Below are 23,248 nucleotides of genomic sequence, written 5' to 3' on the forward strand. Positions count from 1 at the left end.
TCTCTGAAATTAATAAAAATATATTTTTAAAAAAAGAAAATAGAAGGGAAATTTCATTTTTATGAGGCAGGTATTATCTGAATACTAAAGCCAAGGAGGCATCATAAGAAAACTATGGACTAAAACCCTTCATGAACAGCTGCACAAATCAGTAACAGTAAGTTAACAATCCAACAGGCAATATATATAAAGAACAACGTATCATAAAATGGAGTCTACTCCAGGAACTTAAGGTTGGTTTACCATGTTAATTAATTGATATAACATTATTTATAAAATAAGGGAGAAAAATTTTATCATTATCCCAATCGATGCAAAAAAGAGTTTAACAAAATTCAATGCCCATTTATGATAAAAACGCTCAACAAAATAAAAAATTAAAGCAAGTCCTCAAGCCTAGAGGAGAAAATGGCAGCAGAACAGGCAGATCTGTAGTGCACCTCATTCCAGGGCCAGACTGGAAATACAACTAAATTGGAGAACATCCACCCAGAATTAACAAATGAGGCCCAGCTAAGGAGGCAACTTATAGCAAGGAAGGACAGAAAACACCTGGAGACCAGTAGGAAGGGCAGAAAGAAGTGGAGAGAGGCGTGGAAGGCCTGTGGGCAGAAAGGGAGAGGAGGAAGCTGCGTTATGGAACAATCCGTTCCCTCAGAAAAATAGAAGCCCAGCCCAGGCTGAGCACCAGAGCCAAGTGCCTCAGCGGTAGGGTAACATCCAACTGTGGAAAAGACCCCTGCGAAAGGGGGATGCAGCCGGTGCTAGTGGGAGAGAAATTGTTGTTTTTGTTTTGTTTTTGACTCTCTAAACCCAGAACATAGGACTTTTCACTTGCAACCACTCACCCAAGGCTTCGTAGAGAGGGAGGTGCGTACTTGAGGTGACTGAGGAGAGGCAGGGGTGGGAAGCAGGGCAGGGAGACATGGAACCCCAGTAGCCAAGAGTCCTGCATTGGAAAGTTCTTGGCTTTCAAACCTAAATGGCCATTTCTCCCCAGAGAAGCTAGCTCCTCCCAGCAGCTTCAGGGCAGGTGATAAAGCCTACCACCCCCTGCATTTTGAGCTTCACAGAGAAAACAAAGGCAGAGGCCAAGCTTACAGGTCTGAATAGTCTCAAGGAGCCCTCAGCAACTGAACTGGAAGAGGGGCCAGCTGCCCTGCTATTCTAGAAACAAGATGATAAAAACTCCAGGTTACCAGCCAACCCCATTTGGCTCCATACAAGGACCTCTGTTCAACCAGGGGCAGAGTAAGATTTTGGGCCACTTGTGGAAAAGTAGCTCTGGGACAGGAAAAAACACCCATCATATTCCCTGTAAGCGAAAGAGCACCAACCCTGGCAGGCTCTTGAGTGATTAACATTGACAGCTGGCAGACAGGCAAAAAAAGGGCAGATTGGCCCCACCTGCTTGCAGCCAAAGCCTGTGGCAGACTGACACAAGCAGTGGACATGTGGGTCACTTGGAGCTTCAAGCAGGGTGCTAAAAGCAAAAGGCAGTGCCTGACAGTGGTTAGCACCTAACTATCTAAAAGGAAGTCCAGAATTGGCAGACAGAAGAGTGAGGCCCTAAGCCAACTAACTCATGGGGCATTCAAACTCGGCTGAAGGGAACACCACTTCACTTTATTTTTTTATTTTTGTCTTATTTTTTTCCACCATTTTCTTCCTCTCTTCTCTTTTTTCCTACAGTTTTTCCTTCTTTCTTTCTTCTTAATTTTCCTTTCCTTTTTTCCCCTTTTAAAATTGATCTTTATCTTTCTGCTTTATTGATTATTCTAGTCTGTTGGTTTATTCATATCTAATTTCCTCTTCCCTGCTCCACCTCAATTTCCCTTTCTTTTTCTTCACTACTCATTTTTTTCCTCTCTTCCTCTTGCTCTTTTCTTCTTCTCCTAATTTTTTAACTTGTTTCACTTACTAAATTTAGGGTCTTTCCTCTTCAAAAAAATTTTTTTTCTTGTCTTCTCATTTCTCTTCTTCCCTCCTCTACTCTAAACTATAATCTTCCCCCTATTCATCCAATTCCTTCACCTTATTTTCTTTAAGTTCTTCATTTAGAAATTCTGCCCCCGACCCCTCCTTTTCAGGGTGTTTTTTGTTTGTGCCATTTGGTTTCTTTGTTTGTTTTGTTGTGTTTTCTCCTCATATTCACTTTTTTCCCTATCATTCTTGCTCTCTTTTCTCTTTCCTAATACTTTTTTCTTTGGTGGTCACTTTTGTTGAGGTCAAAGAGGTCTTATGTACACTCGTGTTCTGTACTTTCTGTGTTGTGTCTTATCTTGTTGTATTTTGTGCTATTCAGTCAGCATGTCCACAACGGCTGGCACAACGTGGTATGGAGCAAGCCACATAATCAAACACTGAGAGAAGATGCCATCAATGAATGGGACAATAACATTCAAGACCCAACTACATCAAATATCCCAAATATCCCATGAGACTGCACCACTGGGTCCCACGAAACATCTGCTATATAAGACCAACCCCAAAAATCTGGGTGGCATAGCTGTTTGATCTAATACATAGAAACAAATACAAAGGAACAGCAAAAATGAAGAGACAAAAAAAACAACTCCCAAATGAATGAAAAGGAGATATCACATGATCTTACTCTTGTAATCTAATGAACCAAATAAACTGATGATCAAAAATAGACTTAGAGACATAGAAGCATGAACAGACTGTTGAACCTCAGAGGGAAGGTAGGGGAGGGTGGGTGGGAAGAGATCAACCAATGAACTTGTATGCATAATATGCATAATTTGTGGACACAGACAATGTGGTGGTGAGGGCTGGGAGGGAGAGGGGGGGCCAAAGGGGTATAGAAGCAGGCTGGAAGAGATTAAGGGGGGCGGGGGGGGGGGGGAAGAAGACCTATGTAATACTTCAACAATAAAGATTTTTTAAAAAGAAAAGTCCTCAACCAACTTAGGCAAAAATTTTCAACCTTTTCCATTTGGCATATACAATCTACTAAAATTCTGTGGCATTTACAAAAAGTACATTTTTTTGCCAATCTGACAAAAAATATAGGTATAATTTTTGCTCCAAAGTGACTTTTTGAAAAATCAAGTGCCTATAGCTGTGTGTAAGGAATTCTGGTACCAAGAATTAATCAATCAGGCATAATCTTATTATGTGATGTGACCAATATGATGCAATTCTATTATATGACCTACAATACATATTTATGGTTAAAGACAGGCCACTTACACCAGATGGCTATTATTGTATTGGCTATTGTTATTTTTTCATTTGACAATATTAGGGAAACTAAGTCAGTGCCCATGACTAAATAATCAGGTATTACATGTTTTAAAAATTCTTGTGGCATACCAGTTGAAAATCACTGAACTAAAGAATAGATTAGCCCTGACCGGTTTGGCTCAGTGGATAGAGCGTCAGCCTGTGGACTCAAGGGTCCCAGGTTCGATTCCAGTCAAGGGCATGTACCTTGATTGCGGCCACATCCCCAGTAGGGAGTGTGCAGGAGGCAGCTGATTGACGTTTCTCTCTAATCAATGTTTCTGACTCTCTATCCCTCTCCCTTCCTCTCTGTAAAAAATCAATAAAGTATATATTTTTAAAAAAAAGGGAATAGATTAAAACTTCCTTGATCAAGTGCCAGGAAGCTACAAAAAACCTACAGGAAACATCCTACTTAAAAAAGAAAAACCAAAAAGGGAGGGGAGGGGAGGGGAGGGGAGGGGAGGGGAGGGGAGGGGAGGGGAGGGGAGGGGAGGGGAGGGGAGGGGAGGGGAGGGAGAAAGAAAGAGAAAGAAAGAAGAAAAACCTTCCCCAAAGGATTTGGTGCAAAGCAAAGGTTTCTACTCTCACCACTTACACTCATCTTTTTGTGGAACCAAAACAACCAATGTAATACGGCAAGAAAAAGAAGTATATAAGACATGCAGATTGGGACGAAAGAGGTAAACTGTCTTTATTCATTCATGACATGATTTTGTATGTAGAAAATTCTAAGGAAAAAAAACAAAACCTCACCTACTAAAACTAATAGTGAATTGGTACATATAGAGTGTAAGATGAATATACAAAAATCAATTGTATTCCTATATGCAAATTTAACAGAAGAAATAACAGAGAATAACTATTTGACTAGTTAGAGCAGTGGTTCTCAAACTTCCTAATGCCGCAACCCTTTAATACAGTTCCTCATGTTGTGGTGACCCCCAACAATAAAATTATTTTCGTTGCTACTTCATAACTGTAATTTTGCTACTGTTATGAATCGTAATGTAAATATCTGATATGCAGGATGTATTTAGGCGAACCCTGTGAAGGGGTCATTTGACCCCCAAAGGGGTCGCGACCCACAGGTTGAGAACCACTGAGTTAGAGGAACTAGATAGACTAGATATGGGTAGGGTAGAAACCCCCATTGTGCTGTCTTTCTCTAATTACTGCTGATTTAAAGTTATATTATGTAGATATTAGTTTTTAAGTTTAATTACAAGTAGAAGCAATTTTAAAGAAATATTATACAAAACACCAAAACATATCATAAACTACAGTTGAATTAAAACAAGAAGAACAAGAGCTTGGAACTCAATCTCTCTCCTTCCTCCTAAGTTAATATGCAGAACTCTATTGCTCTTTCAACACCTCTAAAATTGGTTGAATTAGGCTGTCAAGAGGGTGCATAGGTAATCTCTGGCCTCTTATCCTACCACAACCACATCAAAACTAAAACAAAGCAGCCACTGTGAGACTTATAGGAGGGGCAGAAACACCGAAGAGGCTGGTCCCACAGCCACATGTGGCGGTTTAAAATGAGAAGAGATATCCCAGCTGCAGATGTCCCCCCTGAGGATCATGGAGTCCCAGGCCCACACCAGGGCCCCAGTTCCAAGAAGAGAAGTCCCCATAACTGTTGGCTGAGGAAACCAGCTGGATTGTGGCTAAGACAGAGGGCTCTTGGAGTCCCAGGCAGTCCCAGGGTCTGCACAAGGACTTACTCAGACTCACTGGCTCTGAGCTCCAGCACTAGGGAAGCAGCTAGAAAGGCACATCAAGACATACAGGGAGAAAATGAATTTTCTGGCTTCGATATTAAGGGCCAACTTTCTCCCAGACAAAAGTGCTAGCAGACACCATTTTTCCTGTGCTGAGAACTCCCTCTGCAGACCTGCAGGCTGGCACAATACCTGAATCTTCATCAACCTGGTAACTTCAACCCACCCTGGTGATTCTCTGAGACCCCAATCCACCTAACTTTCAGACCCACTGAAGCTGTTTCCAGTGGCTTTTCCATACAAACGCCAGCCTTGGCTCAAGCTACAGAATTTCCTAAAATCTCTACAAGATTCACAAATCTCCAACAAGTAGCACCTGGCCTCATCATGCCCTGAAACTCTTGCTAAGCTAAGTGGCCCCAGGCCCACACTAGTGATAGCCTTGGTTTACAGCTTGGCCCTCCTGGGCACCTCCAAGCCTAGCAAAGGTAGCAGCCCTGTGCACACTGCCATGTAGTTCATGTCAGGTGACCCCAGGAAGGGCAAAAGTCACAGCTCATTTTGGCCTACACTTCCTGGGAGGCCCTCCAAGTGGCCAGCTTCAGAGCACACCAGAGCACCACACAACCACATTACTAGCTACACATTCAATGGGTAATCGGGCACCAGAACCCTATTGAAATGCTACTTAGGGTAGGCCTCTGCACAGCAACTCCTCCACTGTAGTCACAGCCAGTCCTCTAAGCTGATCAGTGTGGTGGCAAATCCCTCCCAATGATGTGCCAACAGCAATCAAGGCTTAACTATAACAGGAGGGTGCACACAATCCACACTGGTTAGTAGGTAGAGAGCCCAAATCAGGTGACCGGGAGTCTATGTCAGTAACACCTCAGGGCACTTACTACCCAAGGCCATTCTACCAAGACTGGGTGATGCAGCAGCTCTACCTAATTCATAAAAACAAACACAGGAAAGCAGCTAAAATGAGGAGACAGAGAAACACATCACAAATGAAAGAACATAACAAAGCTCCAGAAAACGAACTAAATTAAATGGAGGCCAACAATCTACCAGATGCAGAATTCGAAACACTGGTTATAAGGAAATGATAGAACCTCAGTGAGAACTTCAACAAAGTGATAAGAAACACAAAAATTGAGTTGGAAACATAAAAAAGAACCACTCAAAAATAAAGAATACACTGATATAAAGAATAAATCAGCAATTTGGAATAAAAGGAAACAGAAAACACCCAATCTATAGAGCAAAAAGAAAAAAATCCAAAAAAAATGAGAATTGTCCTAGCTGGTTTGGCTCAGTGGATAGAGCGTCGGCCTGGGGACTGAAGGGCCCTGGGTTCACTTCTGGTCAAGAGTACATGCCCGGGTTGCGGGCTCGATTCCCAGTAGGGGGCGTGCAGGAGGCAGCTGATCAATGATTCTTTCTCATCGCGGATGTCTCTATCTCTTTCCCTCTCCCCTCCTCTCTTAAAAAAAAAAAAAATCAAACAAAAAATGAGGATAGTATAATGAGCCTCTGAGACAACTTCAAGTGCACCAACATCCACATAATATTGAAAAATTAATTATGGAAAAGTTCCTTAACCTGGTGGAGGAAATAGACATTAAGTCCAGAAAGTGGAGAGAGTCCCAAATAATATGAACCCAAAGAGGCCACAAAAAGACACATTGTAATTGAAAGGCCAAAGGTTAAAAACAAAAGACAGATTTTTAAAAGCAGAAAGAGAAATGGAGTCTCCCCTAAGATTGTCAACTGATTTCTCAACAGAAACTTTGCAGGCCAAAGAGATTGGCACAAAATATTCAAAGTGATGAAAAATAAGGACCCTTCAACCAAGATTATGCAGCAAAGCTAAAATTTAAAATCAAAGGTCAGATAAACAGCTTCCAAGACCAAAAAAAAAAAAAAAAAAAAAAAACTAAAGGAGTTCATCATCACCAAATCAGTATTTCAAGAAATGTGAAGGGGTATGTTCTTTTTTAAAAAGAGAAAAAAAAAAAAAAGAAGAGAAAAAAAATCTGAATAAAATGGCAATAAATAATCAACAATTACTTTAAATGCAAATAGATTAAATGCTCTAATACAAAAACATAGGGTGTCTGAATGAACAACAGAACAAGACCCTTACATATGCAGTCTACAAGAGACTCACTTCAAATCAAAAGAAACACACACAGACTGAAATAAAGGGATGGAAAAAGATATTTCATTAAAATGAAAACAAACAAACAAAAAGAACTGTGGTAGCAATACTTATACCAGACAAAACAGACTTTAAAACCAAAGGCCATAAAAAGAACAATCTAGCAATTTTGTTTCTGGGTATTTATCTGAAGAAACCCAAAACACTAAATTGAAAAGACATATGTCCCATATATTCATTGCTGCATTATTTACAATAGCCAATATAATAAGAAGTGGTGCATACATAAAATATGACTCAGCCACAAAAAAAAAAAAAAAAAAATGAAATCTTGCCATGTGCAACAACATGGGTGAAACTACATGGTATTATGGTAGGTGAAATAAGTCACACAAAGAAAGACAAATGTCAGATGATTTCACTAATATGTGGAATCTATAAAACAAAATAAACAGGCAGAACAGAAACAGACTTTTTTATTTTTTTGACTCATAGATACAGAGGACATTTTGACAGTTACCAAATAGGAGGGGGTCTGGGGACGGTGAAAAAGATGAAAGGATTAAAAAGTACAAATTGGTAGTACCAGAATAGTCATGAGATATAAAGTATAGCATAGGGAATATAGTCAAGAATCTACACTAATAAAAGAGAAACATGGTAATTAGCCATAACTTTGCTACCCTTCCCATTGGCTAATCAGGGCAATTTGCAAATTAACTGCCAACCAAGATGGCGGCCAGCAGCCAAGCAACTGACGCAAACAGGAGGCTTGCTTGCTCCAGTGACAGAGGAAGCCAAGGTTCCCCGCCTGCTGCTGCTGGGCTCTGAGCTTCTCTCTAAGAAACATTGTTACAAATATAGAAGCTAAACAAAACCCCAGGAACCTGCTTTCAGCCGGCCCGGGATCTCAGAGCTGGAGTCGCAACAAAGTTTTAAATACAGAAGATAAACAAAGCACAGAAACCTGCTTTCAGCAGCCGAGGTCTGAGCTAAAGCCAGCTCTCAGCTCCAGTGACAGCCATAGAACGTAAATAAATCCCACAATAAAAAAAAAAAGGAAAAAAGGAGATGTTGGGGGCTTGTCACCCGCCAGCCTGAAAACGGCCCTCAGCCCCTCACCCAGGCTGGCCAGGCACCCAAGCGGAACCCCCACCCTGATCCAGGACGCCCTTCAGGGCAAACCAGCCGGCCTCCACCCGTGCACCAGGCCTCTATCCTATATAGTAAAAGGGTAATATGCCTCCCAGCACCGGGGTCAGCGGAGCCGCGAGGCCTCACTGCCCCGGTGTCAAGCTGAGCCGCGAGGCCTCCCAGCACTGGGATAAGCAGAGCTGTGAGGCCTCCTGGCCCCTGGAGCAGCATGACGGGGCAGCACCCAAACCCCCCATTGCCCTGCATCTCTGTGTGTGACAGGGGGCAGGGCCACAACCTACCTATCTGCCCTGCTCTGTTCGTGACAGGGGAAGGAGCCCCAGCCCGCTGATCGGCCCTGCTCTGTGCCTGATAGTGGGGAGCACCCCAACCTCTTGATCGGCCCTGCTCTGTGTGTGACAGGGTGCGGCGCCCCAACCCCACCATGGGCCCTGCTCTGTGTGTGACGGGGTGGAGCCGCAACCTACCCATTGGCCCTGCCCTGAGTGTGACGGGGGGGAGGGAGGGGGGTTTGGGGCACTTCCCAGCCAGGACTGAGGGACACCTCCCCCCCTGCTCTGTGCGTGACAGGGGGCGGCGCCCCAACCTCCCCATCGACCCTGCCTTGAGTGTGACAGGGGGTGGCGCCCCAACCCCCCAATCGGTCCTACCCTGAGCATGACTGAGGGTGGCATCACAACCTCTTGATCGGCCCTGCTCTATGCAAGACAGGGGGGAGCTCCCCAACCCCCCTGATGGGCCCTGCTCTGTGTGTGACAGGGGGCAGTGCCCCAACCCCCTGATCAGCTGGCTCTGTTTGTGACAGGGGTGGCACCACAACCCCCTGATTCGCCCTGCTCTGTACATGACAGGGGGTGGCACTGCAACCTCCCCATCGACCCTGCCTTGGGTGTGACAAGGGGCGGCGCCCCTACCCCCCAGTTGGCCCTACCCTGAGCGTGACTGGGGGTGGCATTGCAACCTCCTGATCCGCCCTGCTCTGTGCATGACAGGGGGCGGTGCCCCAACTCCCAATTGGCCCTGCTCTGAGCCCGACCAGGAGCTGCGGGGCAGGCACCTAGGGACTGGGCCTGCCCTCTGCCACCCGGGAGTGGGCCTAAGCCAGCAGGTCGTTATCTCCCGAGGGGTCCCAGACTGTGAGAGGGCACAAGTGGGACTGAGGGACACCTCCCCCCCTCCACCAGTGCACAAATTTTTGTGCACCGGGCCTCTAGTATTGTAATAACCATGTATGCTATCTGATGGGTAACAGATTTATCAGAGTGATCACTTTGTAAGTTATATAAGTATCTAATCACTATGTTATACACCTGAAACTAATATAATATACATCAACTGTAATTTAAAAATTGCCCTGGATGGTTTGGCTCAGTGGATAGAGCGTTGGCCTGCAGACCAAAGGGTCCCGGGTTCGATTCTGGTCAAGGGCACGTACCTCGATTGCAGGCTTCTCCCTGGCCCTGGTCAGGGTACATGTAGGAGGCAATTTAATCTCTCTTCCACTCTCTCTAGAAATCAATGGAAAAACATCCTCGGGTGAGGATTAAAAAAATTTTTTTTTAATTATTAAAAATAAAGTAAAAATAGTTGAACTACTTCTAAAATGATGACATATATGTTCTCTTTATAAAAAATTACCTTAAATAATTATACACACATTTGATATATAGGTCTATTGTATAATAGTCACAGCAATCATCCAGGTCAGTGAGTGCGAACTACTGTATGTTGATAGCACGGTACAAACACAAAAAAGTAATACCCACCTCCCGTTTGCTCCCAAGGAGAATTAGCATATTTACAAATGCTATGCCTACTCTTTTTTACTATAAAACATAATAAAAGTGGAAGGGAAAATATATACACAGTTCTAAAACCCTGTGCCACTGCCCCTGAAGCCAGATATGTTTCAGAATTCAGAATTTTTGGACTTTTACAGTGGAAACACAGACCATGTACATAATTACACAACATTCCTAGCGTGGTCTAGGGCAGTGGTCGGCAAACCGCGGCTAGCGAGCCACGTGCGGCTCTTTGGCCCCTTGAGTGTGGCTCTTCCACAAAATACCACGTGCGGGCACGCACGTACAGTGCAATTGAAACTTCGTGGCCCATGCGCAGAAGTTGGTTTTCGGCTTGGGCAAGTCTATTTTGAAGAAGTGGCGTTAGAAGAAGTGGGGGGGGTGTCGGTTGGTCGGTCGGTTGATGGGAGACGCGGCGCAGGCAGGCCGCGGGGTACAGAGTGCAGGGGAGGTACATTGTTTTGAGGTACGTTCGCTGAGGTTGACCCCTTCCAACTCTCCCATCCACACTCCTCTATCTGAAACAAGTATACAAGACGAGTGTGGATGGGAGAGTTGGAAGGGGTCGACCTCAGCGAACGTACCTCAATCAGATTGAGGACGTTTTTAGCAAAGGCCAGCTTAGGAGTACCCTAATTAAGTTAATAACAATGTACCTACCTATATAGTTTAAGTTTTAAAAATTTGGCTCTCAAAAGAAATTCAATCGTTGTACTGTTGATATTTGGCTCTGTTGAGTAATGAGTTTGCCGACCACTGGTCTAGGGAAGCACATTACACTTGTTTAGAAACATTAACAATTCTACAGTGAAGTCTACAGTTAATATTCTAAGACGGAATTTTAAAAAATATATATTTTCATAGAGGAAGGAAGAGGGAGAGATAGAAACATCAATTACGAGAGAGAATCATCAATCAGCTGCCTCCTGCACCCCCGACAACGCAAGATCGAGCCCGCAACCCGGGCATGTGCCCTTACCAGGAATCAAACTGTGACCTCCAGGTTCATAATTCCATGCTCAACTACTGAGCCACACTGGCTGGGTTAAGATGGAATATTTTTTGAAAGTATAATAAAGAAAACAGCATCACAACTCTTCAAGTCAGGTTTTACTGTCAAAGGAGTTTCCATGAAAATTTTGGTTCTCATGTTTTGGGATTTTAGAATGGTGAACCTAGTATCGCCAAATAAATATGAAGCTCAAAGTACATGTAAATCTATCAAGTTGGAGTAGAAGAAACAAAACCTCTCTGTTTCTTTTAGATTGTTACTAGAAAATATGTGATGGCCTCTGAACACACAGTAATGTACAGCTAATATGTTAATTCCCCACACCGCTTTCATAATCTTTGGAAAATATCTATCCTGAAGAGAATAGAAATAAAATACAAATTAAGACAATTCTAGTTTTTTTCAGTAACTTATTTCAATATGCTGTTAGCAGCTTAACATTAAATTTTAGGTCTATAAACAAAACCCTGCATAAGAAGATCTGCTTCCATTATTTACCACATTTACATACACACAGGATGTGAAGCGAGGATCCTTTCTGACCTCTAGGCTCAAACCTATACAATTTTTTCAGAAACAGAAGTTATTGCCTACTATGGAAAACAAAGTCACTCCAGATTCACAGACATGCAGCTGAAGTTTATTTAAAACCCCTAAAGAATGATCTCATTTTGTAAGATGATTCCAAAGAACTAATGAGTAGTTACTCTAACATTTTAGAAAAACATGAGCGGTCTATACTGAAACAGAATGACTATGTGGAGAAAGCAGACATTCCCTGTTCACATGCACATCAGCATGGATCTATACATATCTGCATCATGCCTCAGAGTATTAATTCGTTTACCTGGGACTGTAGTAGGGAATGATGTCATTATCTTACGTATGGTAACAAACATACAACTTTGTCAGGCGTATTACAAAAGATACACACGTTTTGAGTGGCCTGTTCTTTTTGGTTTTCATACAGAGTTTTGAAGAATGTGGTAATTTTTAAGAATATATCATATGATAGCAGAAATACCTAATTACAAAGAAGCTCAGAAAATCCTTTATAATATCCTATCTTTTTCATAGATTAAATTTCTTTTTTGTCTTTCTTGATAAAGCAATGAATCATTATGTTCCATAAAGTTATCTTTAATATTCTTAAAGCGTAACATTTTTCTGTCCAAGAACTACCACAACAACCTTTCTTATTAACATTATATTCAAAATTGGCCTGCAAATTACTAACCTCCTGTATTCCAAGGCAAAGATAATAGATGCTGTCAGGTGCATAACTCTCTCCATTTGGTCGGCGGATCTCATTGACAAAATGGGCTAGCCCATAGTTAAGCTCAGCCGTGGTGTGAGACAGCAGATCCTCTTTTAACTTTACTAATTTAGCTAAAAAGAAATAAAAAATTAGTAATTGCTATTACTTACTGTCTTAAGATTAAGAAAGCCCCTGAAATTTATTCTATGTAAGAACTTGAAAGTAACAGCTACACTTAAAAGTTAAAGGTAGTTAATAACAAAAATCTTGGTTTTAAATAGGACGTAGGGAAAACAAAATCAGAACACTTACGAGATTTTAGTTCATCTAATACCAGAAGATCTTCATCAAGTTGCCTAGTTTTGACCCAGTGTTTCCATGCGTTTACACCATATGTATACTTGAAAGGAAAGCTGCATTCTGAATTGTCAGAACTATCATCATGAGACTGGTATCCTGATACAGCTTTTCTCTTGGCTCCCTATTAGTAAAACACCATTGTAAATCTCCTTTTTTTTAAAAAAAAAGTCTACATTATTTCATGACTTTATGTAAGCCATCAATAAAAGAATGCAAATTAAAGAGAATATATTTTTATTCTTAGAAATGACTGGTATTCCTGAATCTGAGAATAGTTACCTATAACATGCGTTGAAATATATTTGCAGGAATGCCATATTTCTACATAAACCATTGTGTACAATAAAGTTTTATTAACTTCTGCTGTGAGTCACTGATGAGAAAATAAATATATGACATAAACTAATAATCTGAAAAAAGGATAATAAATATTAATGTAAGAGATAAATTGAAGAACTTTATAATAATTCCACCATAAAGGAAATGACCACTCCTTTTCACTTTCTTGATGGCACTGTTTGCTGTACAAAAGTTTTAAATTTTGATATAATCCAACTCATCTTTTTTCCTTTTGATCCTTGTGCTTTTTCTGTTATATCTAAGAAACCCAAGGTAATGAAGACTGAGGCCTATGTTTTCTTCTAAGAGTTTTTTTTCTTTCTAAGAGTTTTTTAGTTCTTACATTCAGGTCTATTGACTCATTTTGAGTTAATTTTTGTGATGTGAAGTAAAAGTCCAACTACATTCTACTGCAGGGTACTCACTCCTTTTTCATTTTCTTTCTTTTGGGGGAAATTTGTGAAAGTTTTTTCCCCCCTTTGGACCTTAATTTATGTGGGAAATCAGAAATAAAGTTGATGTTAAAATATTTTTTAAAATTACACCTGTTAATTTGGCCTACCTGAATCTATTTATGTCCAAGATGTCTTCCTATGTGTTGATATGCTTAAATGAAACTGGATATAATCAACTGCATATTCCAACATCACTAATTAGTCTCATCTATACTAATAAAAAGGTAATATGCTAATTAGGGCAGACGTCTTCCGGACATCCATCTGGACAAAGCCACAGCAGCTGCGAGGCCCGGGGCTCAGACAGCCATGGGTTCGGCAGCCTGACCCCCGGGGCTCAGGCCTTGCAGCCACCGCAGCCACAGCAGCAGCGGGGTGATGGGGGCGGTGCCTTCCCCTGATCAGCCTGGTCACCTCCTGCAGAGGGAGGCCAGACTGTGGCTTAGGCCCACTCCCCATGGGGAGCGAGACTAAGCGGTCAGTAAGACATCCTCTGAGGGCTCCCGGACTGTGAGAGGGGTAGGCTGAAGGACACGCCCCCCCCCCCCCCCCCGCACCCCCAGAGCACAAATTTTCATGCACCGGTCCTCTAGTCAAAAATACTGATGAAGCCCAGCTGGTATGGCTCAGTGGTTGAGCATCAACCTATGAACCAGGAAGGTCACAATTTGATTCCCTGTTGGGGCACATGCTGAGGTTGCAAGCTCCATCCCCAGTAAGGAGTGTGCAGGAAACAGTCGATCAATGATTCTCTCTTATCATTGATGTTTCTATGTCTCCCTATCCCTTCATTTCTGAAATCAATAAAATTATATTTTAGAAATAATAATGATGGCCCTAGCTAGTTTGGCTCAATGGATAGAGCTTTGGCCTGTGGACTAAAGGGTCCCGAGTTCGATTCCAGTCAAGGGAACATGTCTGGGTTGCAGGCTCGGTCCCCAGTAGGGGGCATGCAGGAGGCAGCCAATCAATGATTCTCTCTCATCATTGATGTTTCTATCTCTCTCTCCCTTCCTCTCTGAAATCAATAAAATATATATTTAATAATAATAATAATAATAATGATGATGATGGAAAAAAACAACTCCCTAGAAAATAGTCTCAATTCCTGTCAAAGAATTGAATTTACTTGCAACTATGTCAACCTTTTATCAAGATAAAACTGAAGCCGAAACCGGTTTGGCTCAGTGGATAGAGCATCGGCCTGTGGACTGAAAGGTCCCGGGTTCGATTCCGGTCAAGGGCATGTACCTGGGTTGTGGGCACTTCCCCAGTGGGGGATGTGCAGGAGGCAGCTGATTGATGTTTCTCTCTCATCGATGTTTCTAACTCTCTATCTCTCTCTCTTCCTCTCTGTAAAAAAAAAATCAATAAAATATATTTAAAAAAAAAAAAAGCCCTGACCGGTTTGGCTCAGTGGATAGAGCGTTGGCCTGCGGACTGAAGGGTCCTGGGTTCGATTCCGGTCAAGGGCATGTACCTAGGTTGCAGGCACATCCCCAGTAGGGGGTGTGCAGGAGGCAGCTAATCGATGTTTCTCTCTCATCGATGTTTCTAACTCTCTATCCCTCTCCCTTCCTCTCTGTAAAAAATCAATAAAATATATTTTTAATAAAAAAGAAAAAAGATAAAACTGAAAAAATTAAGTGGCAATAATATTTACTCGTCTTCTATGAAGTTTAATTAAATCTGAGACATTTTTATTACCTAAAAATGAAGTAATAAAGACTTTACCTCTGAAAATCTAGAAAACAAAATATCTTTCCATATTCCCAGGCACAAGTGAGCACCACTGTATCCTTACTCTATATTAACCAAACGCAAAAATACTATTAATTTTATACCTTTTTTTTAGATCGAGGTCTAGGCTGTTCCTCATATTCTTCCCCAAAAACAGGTGGTAATAAAAATTCATTTTCCATATCAAGCTCCTCAGCAGCTGACAAAGAAATCAGAACTTTTATTCCAAATGTAATAGCAGAGGTTTATAACACAGCCAACAAAGAAATAGCCAAAGGATGTAAACAGGCACCTGTATATGGGAACAACCTGTGCTGGGGTGGAGAATAAATGATCTTCTGTACCTAACATGGCCTATGAGTTCTGATAAAACCTGTTCAGACTCTTAACAAATATGTACAATGAATATCAACATGAAATTTTCATGTAAATTGGTATCAGAAAAATTATTATAACCTGAAATCAATTGTAAGATCTAAATGGTCTCATACAAATCTGTTTCAATATATTAAATCTTTCCTAAAATAAAATGCTTTACATTCAATTCAATGTGCTTATTTGTCATCAACAGATTAAGAAAATAGTGAAAGTAGAACACATTTCTTTTATAACAAAAGACCTGATAATACTTTTTCCCTTTGAAGGTCAACTTGATTTTCAAAAGGATCTTAAGAAAGTTACTACTGATATTTTATTTAAATTTTTAAAAAATACACAAACACTTCTTTATCCTTCTCTATCTCCAAAATTTTATATAATGAATTACTTTGAGAAAGTTTCTTTTTAAGGCTCTAAAAAATTCTTAAGTCCCTACAAAGCAATCCTATGAGTCATTTCAGAAGTAAACTGTTGCCCTAACTGGTGTGGCTTGGTGGAGAGAGTGTTAGCCTGCAGACTGAAGGGTCCTGGGTTCAATTCTTCTGGTTAGGGGCACATGCCCGGGTTGTGGGCTTGATCCCAAATGGGGGGCATGCAGGAAGCAGCCCATCGATGGTTCTCTCTCATCATTGATGTTTCTATCTCTCTCTCCCTCTCTCTTCCTCTCTAAAATCAATAAAAATATATTTTTTAAAAAAGAAGTTAACTATTGAGTTTTATTTGGGTAAAAAATAAAAGACAAATATTAACAGTAAATGCAATGACATGAACACTAAATGCCTAATGATCGTAACCACAATTATGACTCCCTCCATTAACTAAATTCCATAACCATAGGTTCATATTAAAAGAATAAAATAGCACTTTGAATACCTCTTGGAAAATCTATTTCGATATCCAAGTCTGGTTCATATGGTACATCAGGCATGCTGGACTGTGTCTCTAGGTCAGAGTCCTTCAAGATATCTGAACCAATTATGTCAGTCTCAATAATTACACCTGTAATCAATCCACACTGTCATTAGAAATCAAAAATGAACTCAACGATGCCTACACCTGGCAAAAGAAAGTCAGTTCATTGTAAATGCAAAACAAGAATCCTTATATTAATATGTCACAAAAGGCAAAGGTATATATAGCTATCTTGAAGTTAACTACTATAACCTTTATAATTATTAGATAATCTTAAGTACACAAAAACTTTTACTCCTGTAAGTTTTTGACTGGCCCTTTTCAAAAGTTAATAGGCATGCTTTGTTAGTAAATCATCTCTGATATTGAGAGTATTTCTAAAAGCAATTTTTTTGTCAAAAGTAAAATAATGAGGATGGATAACTGCAATTTTTCAACATTTTCCCTGAATTGCAACCTAGGTTTTTCATGTCATTCAATATATACTTATAAACAACTGTCTTCTAATATTTTGATCAGTTGCTTTCAAGCGTTTTTGTATTGCAGCTCTCAGTAAGAAATGCATTTTATCTAGGTTCAGGATGGTAGTGGAAGACAGAAAGACGGACAAGCATTCATGCACACCCACACAGGAAACAAAGGTTTCACAAAATACTACCCTTTCTATAAGAGAATTTAAGCTGACATTTTGTGTGTTCACTAAAAAAATAGAAACCTGAGCCCTAGCTGGTTTGGCTCAGTGGATAAAGCATCAGCCTGCGGACTAAAGGTCCTGGGTTTGATCCTGGTCAAGGCCAAATGACCAGGTTTCAGGCTGGATCCCCAGTAGGGGGCGTGCAAGAGGCAGCTGATCAGTGATTCTCATCATTGATGTTCTCTCTCTCTCTCTCTCTCTCTCTCTCTCTCTCTCTCTCTCTCTTCTTCTCTGAAATCAATAAAAATATTTTTTTAAAACAATTTTTTAAAATAAAAAAATAAAAAAAAACAAGTGGTCTCAATCCATGAAATTCATTTTTAACTCCCTAACAAAGTGCTTCAAAAATACTGTCACATTGTAAAATATATAGAATGTATAGTGTTTCTATTGTATTCTAAAGGTATTTAGCTCATGATTGAAACAAGACTGTTGTCACCAGAGGACTAAGGGGAAGAAATATTCTAAGAGACAGAAACATCCACAACACACTCATCGTGCTATACCATTTGGCAAGCACTGCCCTAACAGAAGTTACAATAAACCTTGGTTTAGATCATGCAAATGACATTAGTATTATCAATAAAACAAAATTGGGGATAACTATTACAAAATAAGAGTTTGGATTATTAAAGCCTACTACAAATTAGTTTTGTATCTGAGCTAGTCCATTAAAACAAGAATAATTTTCAGTTGATCATGCAAGTCAAATCCTTTTACAATTTAAAAAAGGACCCTACAAATTTCTCCTTGAAATTGGACTTCCCATAAGAGAGCACCTGGCAAGATATAGCTTGGCTCTCTTAACATAAAATACAGTTCTATTACAATCTTCCCCCACTCCTACACCAAGGATTAAAATGCCCTGGAACATACTATAACAATTATAGCACTTAGTAAAAACCAACAACACACTCATCCACAAGGTGTAATACAGTGTAGCTCACTGTTGATGTTAGCAGCATTTGTTTTCCCCTCCTCTTCAGTCATCATGTCTGTCATTGTGAGCAATTCGTTATCAAGAGGATCTGAAGAAGCTTTGCTTTTTAGCTCCTCAGCTCCTGCAGGGTTCTTCTCGCTGCTGTCCACCCGAGCCGGCAGAAAAACAGGGACTGGCACCTAATTCACCAAAGTATTTACTGTTAGGTTTGCTCAACATTAAAAGGTATTTTTCTAGCCCTGGCTGGTGTGGCTCAGTTGGTTGTGTATCATCCCGTGCACCAGAAGGTCACCAGTTCAATTCCCTGTCAGGGCACATGCATGGGTTGCAGGATCAATCCCCAGTAGGGGATGTGCAGGAGGGAGCTGATTGATGATTCTCTTTCACTTCAATATTTGTCTCTCTCTCTCCCTTCCTCTCTCTCTATAATCAATTTTTTAAAAATTTTTAAAAGTATTTTTCTAAAGTAAAAATTATTCTGACACATGGTCTACTTTATCATTCCATCTATAATAATAAAAGCATAAAACGCTAATTAGATGGGCTGTCCTCCTGGATGTTATTCCGGACAACCTTCCAGACAACGCTGGAGCTGCGAGGGAAGCCTGGGTCCTGGGTGCCTGCCGGTGGCCAGAGGGAAGCCCGGTTCCCAGGGGCCAGAGGGAAGCTGGTGCCAACAGCCAGGGGAAGGAAGTCCTACTCTTGCATGAATTTTATGCATCGGGCCTCTAGTATTGGATAAAAACCTTGAAAAGAACACCTATCAAAACTAAGATGCTGCCCTAGCTGGTTTGGCTCAGTGGATAGAGCATTGGCCCAAAGACTGAAGTGTCCCAGATTCAATTCCAGTCAAGGGCATGTACCTCAGTTGCAGGCTCGATCCCTGGCCCCAGTTGGGGCATCTGCAGGAGGCAACCAATCAATGTGTCTCTCTCTCACATTGATATTTCTTCCTCTCTCTCCCCCTCCTTTCCACTCTAATCAATGGAAAAATATCCTCAGGTGAGGATTAAAACAACAACAACAAAAACATGACTAAGATGTCACCTATGACAAGAAAGCCCAGAATACAAGCAACTGCCTTTTGAAATAAAAATTTGAAAAAAATAACTTTTGAGTTATCATCAACACATCATTTCATGCAAGGATTATCAATCAGAGTTGGCAAGAGAGATTAAATATATTTCTTATCTATGGCCTGCTTATCTGCCAAGTTCTGCATTAAAATCTGAAGATATATAGATGAACAGGCAGTACTCTTTGCACTCAAAGAATTCAGAGTACAGTTGAAAAGGCAGATATAAACCAGCAACAGTGATGCAGTAGGATTGATGTTATAATAGTACTATATATAAGAGTACTATGGGAGTATAGAAGCTAGAACCAGTACTCTGCTTGGGGAATAACAATGATTATAAGAAAAGTATCTAAAATTTATTAAGCACCAGGCATTGGGTAATGCAGACACACTGACAGGGAGAAATGGAAGCCCCCTGCTTCTCCCACCATGTATATGTATATATGTTTTATGATATGATATGTAAAATATCCTATATAATAAAAGCCTAATATGCAAATTGTCCCCTCAACCAGGAGTTCGCCCAGGAGTTTGACAGAGTTCGACCGCTCGCTATGATGTGCGCTGACCACCAGAGGGCGGCGCGGAACATGGCGGGCATCAGTGATGAGGCACTGGCAGCAGGTGGCAGTCGAGGCACTACAAGCCCCAACGGGCTTCCAGGTGAGCCAGGCCACAGCCGCCAGGACTGCAGGGGCTGGTTGGGCTCCCCGTGGGTTCATGCAGGAGCCGGTTTGCGAGGCCAGCTAGGAGAGAGCACGCTGCCCGCCCGGCTTCTGTGTGGCGCCGCTGGGCGGCCCAGAGGCCCACGTTGCGTCCCGGCCCGCGGCATCTGGCCGCGCTGACTGCATCTCCGCATGGGGACTCGGGTGCCATGACTCAGGCGGAGGGGGCACACAGGCCCCAGTGCTGCCCAGGGCCCAGAGGTCAGCTGGAAACTGCCCTTCCACACAAGACGCTCACACTTTGATCACCGGCCAGACCGCACCCATGCCCAAATTTAGTGCACCAGGCCTCTAGTATGACATATAAGCACAGAGTAGCCACCTGGAAAAATCTCCACCAGTGTTCATGTTTGGAGTAAAGATTAATGATTTAATATATTATTAACTGATAGATTATTTTTAAAAACTACCAGCAATTTTAGAGCTGGAATAACATTACAGATAATTTATTTCTACATCTTAATTTTAATGAAACCAATAGCTGTTTCCCAGGAGGCTACAATAGACAAGCCCTGATATAGAGTAGTAAGTACTACAAATGATTTATAATAAAGAATAATGATATTTGATATACAACTCTAACCCATGTTTCAGTTCTAAGCCTTAAACAGCTTCACAAATATTTTTTTTAATATGAACTAATATAAAATACAATGGAAATAAAGCAAACATAGGCATCTGCTGAACTTCACTCTCAAAGATGAACATATACCCAATTCTACACAAAGCCATCACCAACAGAGATTCAAGCACAGACCTATACATAAGTTAACTGTTGAAGAAAGGCCGACTCAACCCCGTTTGCTAGCTTCACTGAAGCAGTAACTGCAACAGCACAGTTCTCCCACCCATGACTCATACATCTCACAATGGAAAATAAGTTGAAATCCAACTTACTGGAACAGGAACTGTAGTGGGGACAGGAATATTCTGGCTGTACATGTGCATAGGCACTGGAATATATACAGGCACAGGGATAGGCACTGGGACATACTCTGTCTTCCAATTGTCATCTGCAAATGCAACATGCGATGAGGGAGCTCGTTAACTAGCACTGCTACAAAGCGTTCAGTGTTAAAATAATGTGGTAACAAAGAAAAACTTAAGTGTCTCAATCCCCATTTAAAATAAATTCCCATTTTTCAGAAAATTAGGTAATTAAAAAAAAAACAACACTGAATAAAGTAGCTGTTGTCTTATAGGGAGTACAAACAGAATTAAGAGCTTTTTTTTCATAGAAAGAAAACAACCTTTAAAAACAATATGTAGTTCCTGACAACTTACAGATTCCCCCACAAAAAGATTAAATCTAAAAATCAGAATATACCTAACATTTAAATTTGATGAAAATATGTATTTGAATTATTTCATCTTATTCTGAGAAGGAAACAGCATTGCTGTTATTACAGATCACACTTAGAGATGATGATCAGAGGGAGAACTTATAACTTTAGTGGGTCTTCGCCAAAATATTTTGCCATGACATTATTTCACTGGTAACATTAATTTGTATCCTAGACCTTTATCACAGATTAATTTTCATAAATGATTTAAAATAATGTTATATTCTCAAGGAAATGTCTAAAATTCAATAGGCAAAATCAACAGAAAATGACAAAGTAAATTTATTCATAGCCTACTTTTGAGAAAACCAGGAATTTCATTAAGTGAGGTATAAATACAGGGAAGTGTATAAGTCAAATTCCCCCAAAGTTACCTGTTTGACAAGATTTGGTCTGCATGTGAGGTTTACAATAAGTAGCTTTTGTCATTGTTAAAGGTTTGCAAAGAACTGCTTTATTCTTCATCTCTTTGTTGGGTGTTGGAGAAGGGGGTGGTGCTGAACCCTACAGAGGCAAAGAGAAACATTTTATTTTATATTACTTCCTGCTGGGAATAGATAATCTGGTTTTTAGTGCCTGTGGAGGGAAGACAGTAAGAGTAAAACTAAATTGTGCTATTAATATTATGTTTACCACAGCCTTAATCTGGTAGAATCAGTTAGGATAATAGGAATCTATCCTGGCCACTGGCAAAGCAATAGTAATTGGTCATTCTACAGATCTGCGTTACCTTCAAAGGCTATCATCAGCATGTCTTTTAAAAACATAACACAACCCTAGCCGGTTTGGCTCAGTGAATAGAGCATCAGCCTGCAGACTGAAGGGTCCCGGGTTCGATTCCGGTCAAGGGCATGTACCTTGGTTGCGGGCACATCCCCACTGGTGGTGTGCAGGAGGCAGCTGATCGATGTTTCTCTCATCGATGTTTCTAACTCTCTATCCCTCTCCCTTCCTTTCTGCAAAAAATCAATAAAATACATTTTAAATAAATAAATAAATAAATAAATAAATAAATAAATAAAAGCGTAACACAAGCCCTAGCCGGTTTGGCTCAGTGGATAGAGTGTTGGCCTAGAGACTGAAGGGTCCCAAGTTCAATTCTGGTCAAGGGCATGTGCCTGGGTTGCAGGCTCGACCCCCAGTAGGGGGCGTGAAGGAAGCAGCCAATCAATGATTCTCATCATTGATATTTCTCTCTCTCTCTCTCTCCCTCCCCCTTCCTCTCTGAAATCAATAAAAATATATTTTAAAAAACCTAAAAAAAAATAACACACCTCATTTTTAGGTACAAAACCAAGGTTATGAGTCAGAATTTTGAAAGTACTTGGCTCTTAAATTTATTTGAGGAAGGAAAAAAGTTCCTGCAGTTAGTATGTCTATGACGTGATACTCTAGCTCCCTCTGTTGGATAAGCAGCTTATACATGTTACTAACTTTGAAAGGATAAGGAAGATGATTTAAAAAATTACCAAATATATTACTAAACTTTAAGTCATGTATTTCCCATGTCACAAAAAATGTAATTTCAGAAACTTATAGTCTCTCAAATATTTTCACTATGTTCACTGTAGCATTATTTGCAACTGGGGAAAAAACACAAAATTGAAAATTAGCTGAAGCTCTGTGCAAAAGGAACTAAAGATAAGGTGCTCTCCATATCACCCAATGACAGGGGGAAAACATATAGAATATTAACACACTCAGTTCACTTGTAGTTCTGTTTTACACAGTCACCATCAACACTGAAGCTTTGCTTTAAAAGGAAATACAGGGGTAGGTTCCTGCCAGGATCTGGTCACATTTTTAACAAATCAATACATAATCTTGTTTCTGTTGAAACACTTTATATAATACATATTTCTTATACATAATATGCAGCATTTCTTTTTAACAGTATGATTACAGCATCTATCTACA

General features: G+C 40.7%; 1 protein-coding gene across 17 annotated transcripts in view; it reads right to left on the reverse strand.

Annotated features, from left to right (window-relative positions):
• Positions 1-23,248, reverse strand: part of ZMYM2 (zinc finger MYM-type containing 2) — a 169,763-nt gene that overhangs the window by 20,268 nt on the left and 126,247 nt on the right. For 15 of the 17 annotated variants that reach the window (XR_009451299.1, XM_059684123.1, XM_059684125.1 and 12 more), the window contains 7 exons: positions 21,706-21,835; positions 20,886-21,001; positions 18,193-18,364; positions 16,513-16,638; positions 15,366-15,460; positions 12,680-12,848; positions 12,347-12,498 (listed from right to left, as the gene is read on the reverse strand). Coding sequence is in view for 16 of the 17 variants with exons in the window: in XM_059684123.1 (XP_059540106.1) it covers positions 12,347-12,498; positions 12,680-12,848; positions 15,366-15,460; positions 16,513-16,638; positions 18,193-18,364; positions 20,886-21,001; positions 21,706-21,835 (960 nt within the window). In the remaining variant the exon portion in view is untranslated. Of the gene's footprint in view, positions 1-12,346; positions 12,499-12,679; positions 12,849-12,877; positions 13,138-15,365; positions 15,461-16,512; positions 16,639-18,192; positions 18,365-20,885; positions 21,002-21,705; positions 21,836-23,248 lie in introns of those variants that run through there. The other 2 variants (XM_059684132.1, XM_059684127.1) reach the window with 2 other exon arrangements.

Source organism: Myotis daubentonii, chromosome 2 (assembly GCF_963259705.1).
Source record: "Myotis daubentonii chromosome 2, mMyoDau2.1, whole genome shotgun sequence".
NCBI lineage: Eukaryota > Metazoa > Chordata > Mammalia > Chiroptera > Vespertilionidae > Myotis > Myotis daubentonii.